The sequence below is a fragment of the Mixophyes fleayi genome, chromosome 8, assembly GCF_038048845.1.
Source record: "Mixophyes fleayi isolate aMixFle1 chromosome 8, aMixFle1.hap1, whole genome shotgun sequence".
NCBI lineage: Eukaryota > Metazoa > Chordata > Amphibia > Anura > Limnodynastidae > Mixophyes > Mixophyes fleayi.
In genome coordinates, this window is record NC_134409.1 from 71,088,884 (window position 1) to 71,105,666 (window position 16,783).

Consider the following 16,783-nt stretch of genomic DNA (forward strand, 5'->3'; position numbering starts at 1 on the left):
CATGTGTGCAAATTATTATAAACGTTAGGCGTCTGCGCATTTATTCCATATTCAGCATACCCGTGATTGACATGAGCTGGATGTGTTTGCAAATGCAGCCAGAAGCATGTGGCATTGAGCTTTTATTTCAATAGCCCAGCAAGTAGACCACGGGGATAAGTGGGCTACTGAAATGAATTGGAGGAGCATCTAGTAAATATTTTATTTTTGAAATAGAATGTTCCCTCTCCATAAAATCCATTGCCAGCACCACAGCAATGCAGCCTGGGCCGGTTCCCACTAAAACAGTGGGACAACAAATGTAGCGTCCGCCTACAAAAGTGAAAAACAGCACCAAGCTAGACAGGTGTGTTGGTTATTGCATAAAGGGGAATTTCGCAGTGTAGGGTCCACCTGTCCTAGTGTAAACCAGCACCAGCTTTGTCAGCAAGTGAGCTCCTCCCAGGGGCGGATCCAGAAGTTAATTGTACCGGGGGCAATTTAGCCCCGCCCCCTTTTTGACACCTAAGGTTGCTGACGTCTGCACACTATGTGCAGATCCGTTCAGCAGAGAAAGTTAGGGAGAGAGTCCTGCCCGGCTGCTCTGATTGTGTTTTTACTGTATTGTATTTACACTTTTTGCACCACGCAATACCGCACTTTGTTGTACTTAATTTGGCTATCTAGGGGAAGGGACCCCCCCCTTGTAACAAGGTATTGTCGTGAGGCAGTATTCTTACACATTATAGGAATGTGTTCAGGAAGCGCGGTGTATGCCCTGCGGTGTATGCCCTGCTATTTTGTTTGTTGGAAGTGGACAGGATGCGGGAGATTTGACAGCTCTCCCAGGAGTCCAGGAGACCTACCCGGAATTCAGGAGTCTCCAGGATATTCCAGGAAGGTGGGCTTATATGGTTTGCATTTTTTTTTATGGTTATATGGGCAATACTGAACTATAGAAGTTAACTTACAAATATAACCGTTGATCTATATCTAGGCATTCTTAGGATACACTCGGTAACATCTGAGGGGTTGGGTGTATGCATTCATCTGACCCCCACCTCCGCTTCACGTACCTGACATCACATGGTTTAAACTGACTAGGGTGGGAAGATAGTTTCAATAGTTATTTCAAACCCAATGACACTAGGGGGTATATTTATTAAACTGCGGATTTGAAAAAGTGGAGGTGTTGCCAACAGCAACCAATCAGATTCTAGCTGTCATTTTGTAGACTGTACTAAATAAATGATAGCTAGAATTTGATTGATTGCTATAGGCAACATCTCCACTGCTTTAAACCCGCAGTTTAATAAATCTAGCCCTAGGTATGTAATACTGTGGTGAGGGTCGGTGGTAGTCACCATATCGATGCTGACTACACCAACAACACTTACCCCGACATGTTCAGTCTGGACGGCTGCTTCCCGATGAGAAACCATGACTACTGTTCTGTGAACCGACTTCAACCAATCCCGATGAAGGAAGACGTCGGCATGGCTTGATGACGTCAGTGACATAGGCGACGCTGTTAACAGTGATTTTAAAGGGGTAAGTATGCGGGTATGTACAATGTACGTTAGAAAAGATTGTACATTGTACATACCCGCATACTTACATTACCCCCTTAAAAGCAGCGTTGACAGCGTCGCCTATGTCACTGACGTCATCAAATCCCTCCAGCATCTTCCTTCATCGGGATAGGAATAGAGAAATCAAGAAGCAAAATAGTTACACCAGGAATGCCAAGTTAATAAACATTGATTGGGAAGATCATTAATGATACTAGTAATATGCTCCAATATGTGGATCTGCCAAACATTATTGATCACAGTTGAGCTAGTATGGATTTGTTTCCAATTCCGCGCAATTAAACATCTGGCAGCTGTGATCAGGGCTGGATTAACAATGGGCCCAATGGTGCAGCAGCCCCAGGCCTCTCCACAGAAATAGGCCCAGGCCAGCTAGGAGTAAAAGCACCTGGTGGGGGGGGGGGGGGGGGAAGAGTGGTGAGGCTTCCCTGGTTGCCAGGGGGCAAGTCCTGTGATTGGAAAGCAACAGGCAGCCAATCGCAAGGCTGCCTGTTACTGAGTGGGATGGGGACTGCGTCTACAGAAACTCTGTGTGACTCTTGCTGTACCAACTTCCACGTAGTCCCTGATGGAGGTCAACGGCATTCAACACAACAGGTACACACAATTTATTTGTAACAGGGGATATGTGACAACAGGCCCAATAGGGGATGTGTGACAACAGGCCCAAAAGGGGATATGTGAAAATATAACATGCATGTGTCAATGGCCTTGTGTATTAACATAGGGATCAGTTCCTTTTCTTACAACTGTAACACCCCCCTAGTGGTGTTCTAGTAAAACCCTGCACTTCAAAACCAAAACTATTACCATCCAGTGAGCAGCAGTTCTGTGGGTGGAAACACCTTGTTAATGAGACGTTAGAAGAGAATGACCAGCCTGGTTCCAGCTGATAGCAAGGCGACAGTAACTCAATTAACCATGGGTTGTATGCAGAAGAGCATCTCTGACTTTACAGCACATCCAACCTTGAAGTGATGTGCTACAGCAGCAGCAGATCACACAGCACCCTTGGAACCGCCACACAATACACAGCACCCTAGTGAAAGCCATACAACACATCATTCCTTTGTCACGGCCGCACAATACAGAGGGCAACCTTGTGACCGCCAAACAATACATAGGGCAGCCCTGAGACTGCCACCCAATACATTTCTAATATACGGTACAGCTTTGAAATGCCATATTCCACCTCTACCTCTGCCCCTATCATGAAGTACTTCAAGTGGCATGTATACGTTACAGACAGAGCGGGTGGAAATAGAGGGTCATCTTCCTCCTCTCCCACCCACTCGCTCCTGGCTTTACCTGATTCCCCCCAGGAGGATTAATGGTTCCCCCACGGAATCTTTGGTCAATAAAATAATATACCTTTACCTCTCAACTGTCCCAATTCCATCAGGTTAGTCCTGATTTTAGGGGACTATCTTGATTAGCCAAGAGCTTGTCCCAATATGAGGAACAGCTGGGATGTATTTCCACTCTTCACTTTACATACATGCTGTGTGAACCAGTTAGTGTTGAACTCTTTATATATAAAGGAGGATGGGAGGGACATGTAGGTGGCTGGAGGGAAGTGCAAGCTATGCCCTCCATGGTGCTGGCTACGCCCACACACATCTGGCCACACCCACATATCACTGGCCACACCTCAGGTGGGACAGCACTTTTCACAACAGGCCCTTTATAATTTTCAGCCACAGGCCCATGATGCCCTTAATCTGGCCCTGGCTGTGATGATGTGACTTGGGAGTTTATATAAGCAGTTTCGATCGGGGCAATCGCCCCCAGTAGCAAGGATTTGCTGCCTGCGGCTGCACACTGTGTGCAGGTTCGTTTAGCAGAGACAGGCAGACAGAGTCCTGCCCAGCTGCTCCGATTGTATTTTAAACACAAAGTGGCCGGGCAGCATACTCTCCCTGCCTGTCTCTGCCGAATGGACTTGCACATTGTGTGCAGCCGCAGGCAGCTGTAGCTGTCAATAAGGGGGCTGGGACTAAATTGCTTTCCCCCCTAAATCGCCCCCCACCCCGTAAAATAATATTCTAGATCCGCCCCTGTGCTCATGCACATACAGGGCTGGCTCCTGTGCTTAGATGAGACTTTATGCAGTCACAGGAAACACCAGAAAGGTCACTCATTGTTGCCTACTTGCCTACTCTCACAGAATGTCTAAGAGACATTCCAGAATCCTGCAAGAGCAGGCAATTATCCTGGGCCGAAGCTTACCTGCCTGGAATGGGGTCAGGAATGTGCCATGACAAAAAAAATGACATCATCAAGCCTTTTTTCACCTGAGTGAAACCGCCATAGACATTTAGTTGTATATTTATTATCAACCGCATTTCAAACACGATTAATTTCAATCCTTATTGCAAAGATAAGGATTGAAATAGTGTGATTATTTATTAAAATTCTTCACTCTTCACTAGGAACAGCATTCATGAAAAACTGCTGTTCCTGCAAAGACCTGTCTCCTATGTCCTCCACGATGGCTATGGCAAAGTGCTCCCCTTTGCGATAGTGACTGGAGGGGAGAGTGGGTAAGTTGTGGTGAGGGATCCGAAGATACTTCTACCGCAATGCTCTCCCCATAGGTTTCAACTGGTATTAGTCATCGGGCACAAGTTCTAAAAATCTTTGATTTTGGAACTTGTTAATAGTGCAAAATAGCAGTCCCCGTTGAAAACTATGGGGACTGCTTTTCAAGTGACGGTATATCGGAGATATCTGCTACAATGCCCTAGTCATAAATTAAGGGGATACTTAAATATGTGGCTATCCACTGAGAAATGCTGTTTTGGGGGATTTCAATTAAACATTTTTTCATACTTCGCCTCCACATCTCCTAGAAGTATGAAAAGTAGGCAAGTATGTTCTTATTGCAAATGATTATAGATCCAATGTAAATGGATTTAATAACTGCGGAGAGTTATTAGTACGGTTCCAAATTTAATATATAAGACATCTCTAAAATATAAGGTGTTAAGAGACAAATAAGGAAATATGATTGGAGATTACATGTTCCATATTGAGAAAACAATATTTATCTTAAAAGTACTTGGTGACTAAAAATGTAGTAGATGCCTTAAGCAGACATCCAGAATATGCCCTAAAGGCTTTTTGTGTTCTAGTGATTTGACAGAAACAATTAAAATGAAATTCGGTTTGATTTCAAGCAGCTTTATTCTTAAGTTCCACTAAGGTTCCAGCTAGCTGCATTGACTTAATTTTAGTAACATAGCTAACTGAACATGATAACTGGCTCAATTATTTTCAGTGAGTCACCTTAACATCTGTTCTGTGTGTGGCCACCATTGAGAACCACTCCTCTAGTAAATGTTACTATTTACTCCTTTTCGCAGAATCTGGTTTGGCCTCTTTTGCTGTCACAAGTTTGTTTTTCTATTTTTCTTCACTTTCTCCTTAGGTTTTGTTGTAACTCATAAGAGATTTCTCTGGTTTACATCTCAATCTCCGTTCCTCTCTTTCCCTGATTTAACAGGGAGAAGACTGGACTTTTTAATCTCTGTTTCTTTCCTTCATACACCTCCCGAGTCCCGATCTGTTTTTCCCTCCCTCTTTGCTATGTGTAATGAGAGATGTGTCCCTTCTAGTCAGCCAGGCAGGAGAGGAAGGGGGAGGGGAAAGGAAGAGACCGGAGAGAGCTGGGAGCCAGTCTGGGAGGGGGGAGGAAGGAGAGGGAGGAGTGGCAAAACAGTGATAAATTACCCCTGGTGTCAGAAGGAGGAGCTTGATCCTGAAAGAGAGAACGAGAGAAAGGGAGCAAAGAAAGATAGGAAAGAACGAGAGGAAGGAAGGAAGGAGTCATACACAAGGACATACAAAGAATTATTCAGATACCTAATCAATACTCCCTCAAGACTACAGCGTGAGGTGTTCAGAGAATCAGATCCTCTCTTCACGCTTTCTTGCTTCTCTTCTGTTGGTTTATGGAGAAGAATAAAATGGTTTCGCAGGTAAGGTTGTAATATGTTTTTCTGTATCCATATGAGTGCACTCTTTCCCTCTATTGGTCTACACCCCCCCCCCCCTCCTTTTTTTCCCCCTTTACCTCTCCCCATCCTTTGTGCTTCTCTCTTTGTTTCTGGTCATAATTAATACCATGTGCGGGTTTTTCCACTCCTCAGTCTACCATTCTATACATAGTAAAATAACATTGTAATGCGTGTAAGAAATCCAACCATTGCCTATTGTAGATGTGCTGATATTAATTGTCACTACGAGTTTTATTTTGTATCAAGCCATGTGTATATATAGATCAAAAATATATTCCTGGTGAATGTTGTGTAAGGCTGCTAGGTTAATATCTATCTGTTATCAATGAACGGTGATTAGAATGGCTGATAAGGCAATGTAATGTCTTAACATACACGTAATGTCTTCCATATTTGTGGTATGGTACAGTGTTTTCTGGTAATGACTCCACTATTAAGCCCTCTATTTCCGCAAACCTCTAAATTTCGTTTATATACCTAGACTGGGGCATTCCCAGGGTATTGCAGATTGCGCAGGGAATCCTGCAGGAGGGGTCCGTGGCAGTCTGAATTTCTACTTTAGAGGAGCTCTAATATCAACATTATACGGGAGTGTGTGTAGGAACACGAGGGGGAGGGGTACAGGCACCAAATTGAAGGTGAAAACAATCAGGGGAGAGACCAAGAGTGAGAGACAGCCATTCAGCTTTACAGCTGAAAATGCTATCTTGGAGAAGCAGGGAGGGGGATCAGGAAGATCCCTGCACCTTGTTGCAGTAGAGTGCCTTTGTTGCTGGGATAACCCTTCTCTTCAGGGGGAGGTGGTTTTGCACACCGCCATCTCACAAAACGTTATAAATGATACATTGTCAGATACATCTGTTTTTATTTAAGTAGATGTCTTTATCTCGCATGTATATATTACATGGTATAAATTCAGTTTGTTGTGGGACAAGCCTTCTGTATTCTGATAAATGAATCTGTATAACATTATGACGCATGCCAGCTACACATTCTATCACTAGAACGTTGAGTTTATTTCACTAAAGCATAAACGCGTATATCTATTTGCTTCTTCGTGTAGAGTGTCTTCTTTTGTATGATCATACAGCTATGGACTCTGACCTACTCGTCCTATATGGCGTTGCTGTCTTTGACAATGCAGGGTTTTATTGTAATATTTTGTAGTCGAAGACCAGACTGTTTTAGATGCTTCCAGACTGTAAATGGATGCAGAGATTCCCTAAGCTCAGAGTTCCTCTGCCCTCGCCTTTTAAGGATTTTTGCACGCCGTACATTTTACCACTTTGTTTTATTTTTGACGCAGGAGTAAGGAGTGCAGTATGTGTTTGTTTTTCTAATTAGGAGGGTTCTCTGTATGTATATTGTATCTGAACAGTATGACCTGTATATGATGAGGGCTGGATTGTGCAAGATCACTGTACATTTTGGTTATGAATGGGATGCTTCAGGAGTCTAATAATTGTTTATGCAAATAGTGAACATGTGTATTGGTTCTAGACCATGAGGGTTCCTGAAAACTGTCTAGTTAAGACTATGTAAAATATGTTTAAATCATTTGTGAATATTATATTGTAGTTTGGTCTCCATATTGCATATTTTATACACTTTTCACACTGCTTTCTTGTTGTCAAGACTTTGTAATATGTAGGAATGTTTAGTTTGCTTTTCTAAAATAGTTAACTGCATTATACTTGTCAAATTATTCTTCTACATGTAATTTTGTCACCCTTGCCTCAGAATAGTCTTGTCACGCATTGTACATCATTTTCTTCAGTAGACAGTATACAGAAAATCATAATATCCAACAATAGATTCAGCTATATGAGGTGAACTGGTGATTGTCACCGATATATTTCATATGGACACAAAGCATGGCTGGAGAAATTCCATGATTCTTTGTAATGTATGTTATGAACACAAACATTACATTTTCAGATAAGATTTTAACTTAAGCAGTTACAATCCAATATGTAATGTGCAATACTCTGATGAAAAAAGCAACTGTCTTTGCTAATTGATAGTCATGTTTACTTACAAAACCATGTCAGAACTGTAAATCAGTCAATTACTACTGGTATATGTGTATACATTTCTTAAAAGTAACTGACTTACCATGTGTGTTTTGCAGAGACTCTTCCCTCAGAGCTTGCAAGCCCCACCCAGAGTCTGACTGTAATGATGCCTTTCAAACAGTAACTGCAGTACTCACCTTTTATCTAGGGGGAAGTAGGTGGTGTCAGACTCAGGGGTAGGAAGACATGTTTTTGCTGCCTGTCAATCAGTCTAGAGCTGGGGATAGAGGTCAGGGTTTATAAAAAACAGTTTCCTGTGGGCGGGGCGATTGCTGCTGGACAAGGTGGTGTACTCTACGTCTGCTAGGCTCTGTGGCACAATGGATAGCATATTGGACTTCTAGCATTTTGCCATTATTCAAAGGTTGTGGGTTTGTTTCCCACCAGAGTCATTGTTTTTATTCAAATGCATTTTAGGTCTGCTAGGGGTCAAACTTGAGCCAGCTTTATTAGATATTGTCAGCTTATGTAAATTGTCTGCCATCCTGACAAATAAGCCTAATATATCAGAATTATTTAAGTGTTATCTTGAAGGTGCCAGTGTGATCTATCTATATTTTTTATAGTATGATGAACTGAAAAATTAACCTGATATTTTAAAGTTACATGTATACAAAATTTGTCACTGACTTGAAATATTCTCATTTTATTTTGTGCATTATATGAATTTAACTTGAGCAAAATAGCAGTGAGATTTCTGGGACAAATTAGAATATCTCTTAAGACCTCGAGCCAACTGGCATAAATTCCTTGCATTGCACTAGTTTTGTAATGGTAGGGCAGTGCATGAAAATGCTAAACTTTTATCCAATGACCCTTATGCCCATTTGCGATGTTACTCGCATTAGGGAGTGTTGCAGATCTTTGAATGTCTGCATCAGCCACTTGAATTTACTGCAGTGGTCCAGTACTGAACAAGAGTAAATACACAATTGGAAATTGCATGTCAAATGTGGTTTCACTGCCACATGTGCTTGAGCTTAGTGATGCAGAACAAATAACAGTGGGCACAACATGAACTCTCAACTTATGGAAATCAAGCTTGTTTGTCTTCATCTTGCTACATAATAGTCAATACCGCAGTAACAGTGAGTGTGTATTAAAAGCTCCATAAGCCTTTGACATTAAAGTTATTAACATTTATTTATGTAGTGCCAGCATAATGTTCATGAGAGCTTACATTCTAATTGGAAGAGGGCACTGCTGAAACAAGAGGAACAAGCGTCTCCGAGTGGAGATTGGGACAGTTGTGACGGAGCAACATTAGTCAGTAGCATCAGCGGGAGTAGAGTAAACTCTATTAAAGGGATGGGTTTGTCTGCTAACCACTGGCATTGAATTGATGTACATATAAGCAGGTCTGACAATAGAACCGATCTTTCCTAATGCCATAACTCATGTTTTTTCACACATCACAGTGGATTACATTTTCCAAAAGCTTCATACTGTATACTGTGAGGAAGTCTATAGTGACCTCTCATGGCCTTAAAACCAGAATAACAAATGCTCAGTTTTCATTCGTTACAAGCTTTAAAAATGGAGAAACATCACTAGTGCTTACTTAGCCATAAACCTATAATGAGATGAAATAAGAAGTAAAGTTTCATATACACTGCAAAAAGCATGTTTATTCTGAACCACAATTTAAGAAGCAAAGTATTCAAAATATTGGTTCTAGTTCAAGTTTTTCAGCTTTTATGAAAGTTTTTGGGACCTTCTCTAACATAAGTAATACTGCGTCACAGCCATTCGCTTGTAATTTACACCAAATTGACTAAATGCCATAGTATCACCTTCTGGTGACCTTGGAGGAGCTACTTTGTTTTTCAATCACTTAAAGCGTAATGGGACTTAGGCTGGGGGTACACACTACCGAAAATTTCTCCCGATGCGATATTAATGATTCTACTAATGACACAGTCCCAATCAGCATGTCAATTCATGTGTACACATACTATACACGTTTTACAAGATTTATCTTCAGATATGTGCTCTTCAATTGTCTTAACCATATGCTGACAATATTGTGACTTTATAAACTCTATGGAGATCTGACTACACTGCTGGTCGTGAGTGCATACACACTTCACAATGTGCCCGACTTTGTTCATTTGTTTATAGATTATCGTTTTTAGTCGGTTTATAAGATCAAACGACACTGTGCTTTGGAATGATAAAACATGATTGTGGGAGCATACACACTAATGCAATATCAGATCCAATGGTCATTTGTCATGTGATTGGCACGATAATGAAGTGAAAAACCTGTAGTGTGTTTTCCAGCCTTATAGACTGTGTCGTCAATTTCGATAACACAATAACTTCTCTATACTGAACAGAATTTAAAAGATGTATATGATTATTGATTCAGTGTATGTTTCTAAAGCTAGTTGATTTAGGTTCCATGCTCACCAAAGCAGTTAGGGTTGAACATGATTGTGCTTTTGCAGGAAATTCTATATTTAAAGTTTGAACAGCTCAAACCTTATACTTTAGGTAGTTGTATACAAAACAGAAGTAAAAAATAATGGAATTACATGTAAATGTAACAAAACCTTAATTTAAGTTTCCTGGTGTTCAAAAATAAGATAGCTAATAAGTCACTCACTATAGAAGAATTATAACATGGCAGTATGACTGAGAATGGGGGTGTGGTAAGCTACTCCAGTCAATAGTTGTTTCATGGGTATCCCAACACTGTTGATTTAAATTTAGTTTTTGAATGTGACTTATAAAATATGTTGTCATTTCCTGTAGACAACTGATGTGATGTTATCCATTTTAAAACCATGTTGTAATTTAATATATAAACACTACTTTTTATGTATATTCTGCTAATTAGTACACTTTTGATATGTCATAACTAAATCATTACTGCTTGACTTGCATTTTAAGGGGTAGCTGAGGGGGTAATGTATCTTAATCAGAAGTTAAATGAAAGACAATGTAACTTCCCTTTAAGGCAAGATAATAAAGTGGAAAAGCCTTCTCTTTTCAATATGCTCATTAAGCCAGAATGACTTGGTTTGTGCAGCTTGATTCTGTACATGTTGTTGGCCAAATTGGCCACACTTCCATTAGTCATTGTTGAACTAGTTTATCACCCACATTCTTTCCTCAACAATGCTGCTAAACTTGCACTGTGACAAAATGCATTTGTTTTGTAGACATTTTTTTTTTTTAAACGTATATAATTTGTGTATAAAGGATAAATATTTTGTAAACATTGATTTATGCTGCTCACTATTTTACTTTCATTTCGCACTGTCTGGTTTGTTGGGGTTTAAGTTGAAACTTCATCCCAGATTAAATTCTGCTGGATGCACTGTTGAAAATGTAGGCATGCTTGTATATTTAAGTATTTCATGCCGTTGTATAACTCTATCTACAGCCGTTGGAGTAAATAACACATTTTCTGGGTAACATGAACATTAGCCAGATAATCACTCAGATGTTAGCTTTTATAGATACAGCATTGAGGATTGTAAACCTTTCAGGTTTTACACTTTAATTGAGCTATCTACATTTATAAAACATTGAGGATATACTTATAAACCTTGTCTGCTGCTTTTTTTTTTTTTTGCCTGCTAATCTAGAAAGTACTGCTTCCAGTCAGACTAGAAAGCGTGGCTTTTGGGGGGGGAGGGTTAATTGAAGCACAAGGTTTATGAGAAAATTAGCTGCTGTCACTTTAAGGATGTCAGCTTGGCTTCTTGATACTTTCTGAAGGGGTCACAGGCCCTGTTGTTCAGTGACCCTCTTCTTGTTGGTGATGCTGAGAGGACAGATAGGCACACGCCTGAATCTTAAATAACTGATGCTGCTTTTTCTTTTTCTCTAGACCCTTTAAACTCTGTAGCTTTTATAATTGTGAAACTGCTTCATGAATTGATGATTATTGTGTTTTCAGACTTAAATATATAAATAAAATAAAAATTAAAGAAAGCAATAGAAATAAAATATGACAACAAAGTTGTACTTGATTCTAGCTGGTTTGGGTGTGTGGATATATATATTTGGCTAACTTCCATACTACATATAAGTTTAAATGTACAGAAAAAAAACCTTATCAACTTGACTAGAAAGCCTTATAATGTTTTCCCCATGCATTAGCGTTTCAAAGAATCAACTGGAGGGTTTTCTCCTTTTTCATGGCATGATAATGACAGTCTACAGTCAAGTATGATTTCCATCCTATCCCCAACAATCAAAGGGGCATTACAGTGAAACTCTTTAACAATTTACTATTTTACCTGCCCCAGTAGGGCATACGAGATTATTTCCTTACCATTAGTACACAAACATTTACACACACACTAGGGCAGATGTATTCTGAACACCATTAACCTTTTTGGTCTGTGGGAGGAAATGGGTCACCCAGAAGAAAGCACACACACACTTGGGGGAGCATACCAACTCTATAGCTGTGAAATAGTGATCTTATGCCAACTTCCAGAACACCTCTTCTAACTGAAACCAAACGCCCCCCCCCCCCCCTTCATTTTTTTCCTTTCATATTTGGCAACAAAAGTTTTGTGTTTAACACATGTTGCTTGCTTGTGTACTATTGTAATATAGATGATAAATTGACTTTTTATATTTTTCAAGTAGTCTCTAGCATTGCTGGGAGGCATAGTAGTTATGCAGTGGGAGAAGTTAAGCATTGGCCGTGTGTTTGCACAGAAGGATTGGAGGAGGATGGGGAGAGCTGCAAAGAACATACAGTGCATCACCCACACTGATAGCTTGAAAGGGTGGGACATTGTAATGAAGCATCACATGCTGTAATGCAAAGGTTAAGTCTGATCCTAGAATCATAAAGTATTACATTGCAGCCATTTCTAGGTGCCTTATTTATGATCATGTCTGCAATGCACTTCTTTATATAAATCAATGCAATGTGTAAAAAAATTAAATTAGATGGCTATATATGGAGATAGATATATATATATATAGATATAGATAGATATATATTTTGATCTTTTTAATCCAATTGTCTTTTTTCATAAATAAAAGCCCTGAGATTTTTGTCCTCATTTTCTTTGGTTTTCCCCCCCTTAGGGTGAAGTAAAATTCTTATCTGCTATTTTCATGTATTGGACTGTAAATAGCTGTAAGGGACAGCATTCCATTAGTCTTTGTCTAACCTAAACACTTGGGACCTTTGGCTGCTTGTAAGCTGCCTCAAAAGTTGTTTGTTTTTTTCCTTTGTCAATGAATTGCAGAAGTTACACAAAAAACAAAACTATTTAGGTTGTTTTAGGTAGGTACACACGGCGGATGATGGAGCTTTGAGAACAGTACATTACTTTAATACATGTATACCAACACCTTAGAACCACCCCTTTGTGTCTCACCTTCCAAGGAGATTTACTTCCCAACCAGTGAATGCTCATGAGTAACATAAGGGCAAATTTTAATCCCAAGCCCCCAGGAGCTGCAAACAGGCCATGTTTTCAGTACGGCTGTCTATAGAAACAGGTGGGGTGACTACTGGCCTGTGCATGATTAAAGAAAAACATGAACTGTTGGTAGCGCTTTCAGAACTGAGTTTGTGCACCTCTGCTCTACGTCATAAGCTGAAGCAGACCAGAAATTTGGTCCCTGGGTTGCCTTGAATTCTTATCTGCATTTGCTTTAGCGTAGAATTATTAAAAATGTTATGTTCATGTTTGTCACACTTTGTTACAAATATGATTCAGAAAGGAAAACAAATTTTTTGGGTTTTTTTTCTTATTTTTTTGTAAAAGTAGTTCACCAAAATTTGTATTTAAAATATTTGATCCTGTTTAATTTGCAGGATGATTAATGCTACTACATACAAATAACCATACATGTCTGAAAATTCTTGGGAGAGGGAATCGGATGTTTCCCAGAAAAGACCTCATGAGTGGGAAGCTCTTTGATGGTGCTGTTGGCTCCTGCTGTCTGTGCATCTGGCAGATCAATATCATAATACTGATTTAGTCACTTAATATGCGGAAGAGGGAGTTCTGCAACAATTCTGTTCATTCTCTCCCTTTTCCTGTTACCAATATGACATTGATTATATCCCCATTTTGTTGCTATGCACTGCCTGATGGTTTTTGTTTTTTAGAGTTAAAAGTAAAATAAACTTATCAAATTATTACATTGCCATATACTACAAATAGTGCAGCTTCAAATCGCTTACTGATTGCATATCCAGTGCTAAAACTTAAATAAATGTAATTAAATCTTCAAGCGTATACCATAGATGTGACTGCAACCATAAAAGGGTTGTTAGAGAAGCCTTTTAAACCTATGCAATACCAAAAGGGTCTGCCGACAAGGAACTTGTTTCCATGGTAGTTCTGATAATGTTTGCAGATAATTAAGAACTTTTTAAAAAGCTTCCGTGGATATTTGAATAGCTACCAGGCGCTGATTGCCTGTAGCTACCAGGCCTTACTTTGCCACCCGATCTGTAGTGAGGAAGGAGGAATGTCCTTCCTGCACAATTTCTTGGTTTCCTTCTCACCATCAGTAACAGACTGGTACTGACCACTCCTACTGGTGTCATCTTGCCACCAGACACTCGCCGACTGCAAATGTCAACTGCACACTAGTTGTAGGAGAATTTGGCCGCCACCCCTTGACCCCTTTTGTGGTGTCCAGAACCACTTCTGGTATAGCTGATGTATTTCCTCTTTGCTGTGGGCTGGCTGGTACCTTCTGGCTGCTTACTATCCATTAGGGCTGCTGGGTAGTGGGCAGAGCATTGATACAGATGCTGGGTTCAACACAGGACATACGGGGGACGGATTAGAGTGTAAGCTCTTAATCTGTTGGTCACAGGATACAGTAGGTAATAGTCGCAGGCAGAATCTTCAGGCAGTGATGGTTAATTGCTAAAAAGTCCTGACAAGGACTTTTATACACCAGTTTGGGGTACTGGTGATCATCTAGAAGTCAGATGTAAAATAATACATTACATGGTCAAACAGCCCTCCTTTTTATACAGGTTTAGACACATTGTCAGGGGGTAGCCCAGCCCTCTGATCCGACCAGTCACCGAAATGTCTGATATCGCATTACACAATTTTACATCGGAATATAATCAAATCTTGTAGCGAACACAATTTAACTTTCACATCAACCTGTAACGTTCTCAGATTTGCTGTCTACATTGTTAGGAGGTATCCTGTCTCTCTAACAAGACATGACAACAGGTAACAACTTCCTGCTGGGCCTGCAGTCTAAAGCAGGTATTTGTCACTTCTGGAATGAAAAGACTGACTAGGCATTTCCTGCTTTTAGCAAAGCAGACTTCCTGTAGCCTGGCATAATACATTAGAAATCAATACATTTCCTATACTGAAATATGCACAATATCAAAAATATTAGTTAATTTTCAATTATATAAATTGGCGCACTGCACTAATTTAAATATATTTATACAATAAGTTATATATACTGTGTCTGGATCACTTCTAATTTTTTTTTAATATTGAAGTGGCAAGACAAAACATGTGAATGGTTTGATATTACCTGAATTTCTGCATAAATTGGTTATAAAATGTGATCTCATCTTCATTTAACAATGGACTCTGCTTAAACGAGTAGGTTGGAAAACATATGTGAACCCCTAGGCTATTGACTTATTGTGACTGGATCATTGATAAGTAACTTATTTGTGGCTGGATCATGTGGAAGTAATTTAATGTAGAAATGTATTTCAATCAGAAGTGCAGGCACCAATGTATAATTTGAAATTCACTCATCGTGTTACATTGGGATGTGTTTTGTATGGAAGTGTCATTGTTTGGAGATTTCCTCTAGCAACCTTACAAACCCAATTGGGCACATGTGGGGAGGGGAAGTCTGATAGCAGGAAATGCTAACTAAGTTTTTTGATGAAGTGTCAAATGCCTGTTCTGGCCAAAGGCCCAGCAGGTGGTCATTACTGTGGGGCCTTTTGTCCAGAGTGTTCACACCTTTCTGAACATTGTAAACAGATAAGTGTAAATATTGTTAGCTTTGAATTGCATGTAAATCCATGTTTGGATAAACAAATTGCATCTTGATTCTAAAAATAACTCCGACCTCAAGTGGGATGGCTTATCCAGTTAGGCTGCGCTCAAATGTGTATAAAAACAGCATTTTTGTATTTAAAGTTGTTCTTATGATTTTATCTGACTTTAGCAATCAGTGTGACTGCAAATAAACATCACTTGCGTCAAAGACCTGCTTGAAAATATCTTCCATGCTGAAAATCCTCTGACCTACAGATTAGACCCAAAATCTATTCTGTTCCCAGCTGTTTCTGACGTTTGGACCCAGCTTCTCCGGTACCACCCCTCTGCCTGCTACCCTACAGCTCTGGTCAGTGAGATAGGCCAGGGGGGATCCATCCACATCAACCCTGATCCATAGTAAGAGGTCAGGAGTACCAGCCCAGGTACACCAGTAACGGGGTACACTCGGAGCATCATTTACCCAGAAGAAACACTGTACTGGATGCCAGTAAGGATTCCAGTGGTGGCAGCATTTGTAAGCCCCTCCTACTGCAGCAAGAGGGCGCATTTGGGATAACGAAAGGGAATGGTGGCAAAGTAAGCCCAGCCGGTTCCCAGCAGCAACAGACGCTGGCATAGGCGGTCCATTCTGTCACACTTATAGAAAAGCTAATTGGTGGCTAATTTGGCGTCTAGTAAGTGAGACGAAAAAATGGGAGGTGTTGGTTAGCGATGTCCTGCCCTATAGCCAAATACTTCCAAAAGCCGGGTTAAATTACTGTATTAACTGTAATACACTAACTGTGGCGGTATTTTGTGGGGGGGAATTGAATTCTCCCCCCATATGAACTCTCATGTTCCGCATATCATTATAGAACATTTTTTTGCAGTGTGGCAGAGCGCATTATTCTGCTGAAAGGGGCCACAGCCATCAGAATACCGTTGCCATGAGGGCATCCACACGAATGCCAGGATCCAAGGTTTCCCAGCAGAACATTGCCCAGAGCATCACACGATCTCTGCTGTTTTACAGTTTTTTCCCACAGTGCATCCTCTTGCTATCTCTTGACCAGCACATCCAGTTATGCACATGATGTAAAGGAAAACAGAATTCACCAGGCCACTTTCTTCCATTGCTCCAA

At 40.3% G+C, this 16,783-nt stretch overlaps 1 protein-coding gene across 13 annotated transcripts in view; it reads left to right on the forward strand.

The window, feature by feature from the left end:
• Nucleotides 1-16,783, forward strand: part of RBFOX2 (RNA binding fox-1 homolog 2) — a 159,089-nt gene that overhangs the window by 25,822 nt on the left and 116,484 nt on the right. For 5 of the 13 annotated variants that reach the window (XM_075182703.1, XM_075182702.1, XM_075182708.1 and 2 more), the window contains exon 1: nucleotides 5,306-5,551. The exons of 1 other annotated variant lie outside the window; for it this stretch is intronic. Coding sequence is in view for 1 of the 12 variants with exons in the window: in XM_075182700.1 (XP_075038801.1) it covers nucleotides 5,525-5,551 (27 nt within the window). In the remaining 11 variants the exon portion in view is untranslated. Of the gene's footprint in view, nucleotides 1-5,301; nucleotides 5,552-16,783 lie in introns of those variants that run through there. 7 more of the 13 variants (XM_075182699.1, XM_075182700.1, XM_075182707.1 and 4 more) reach the window with 5 other exon arrangements.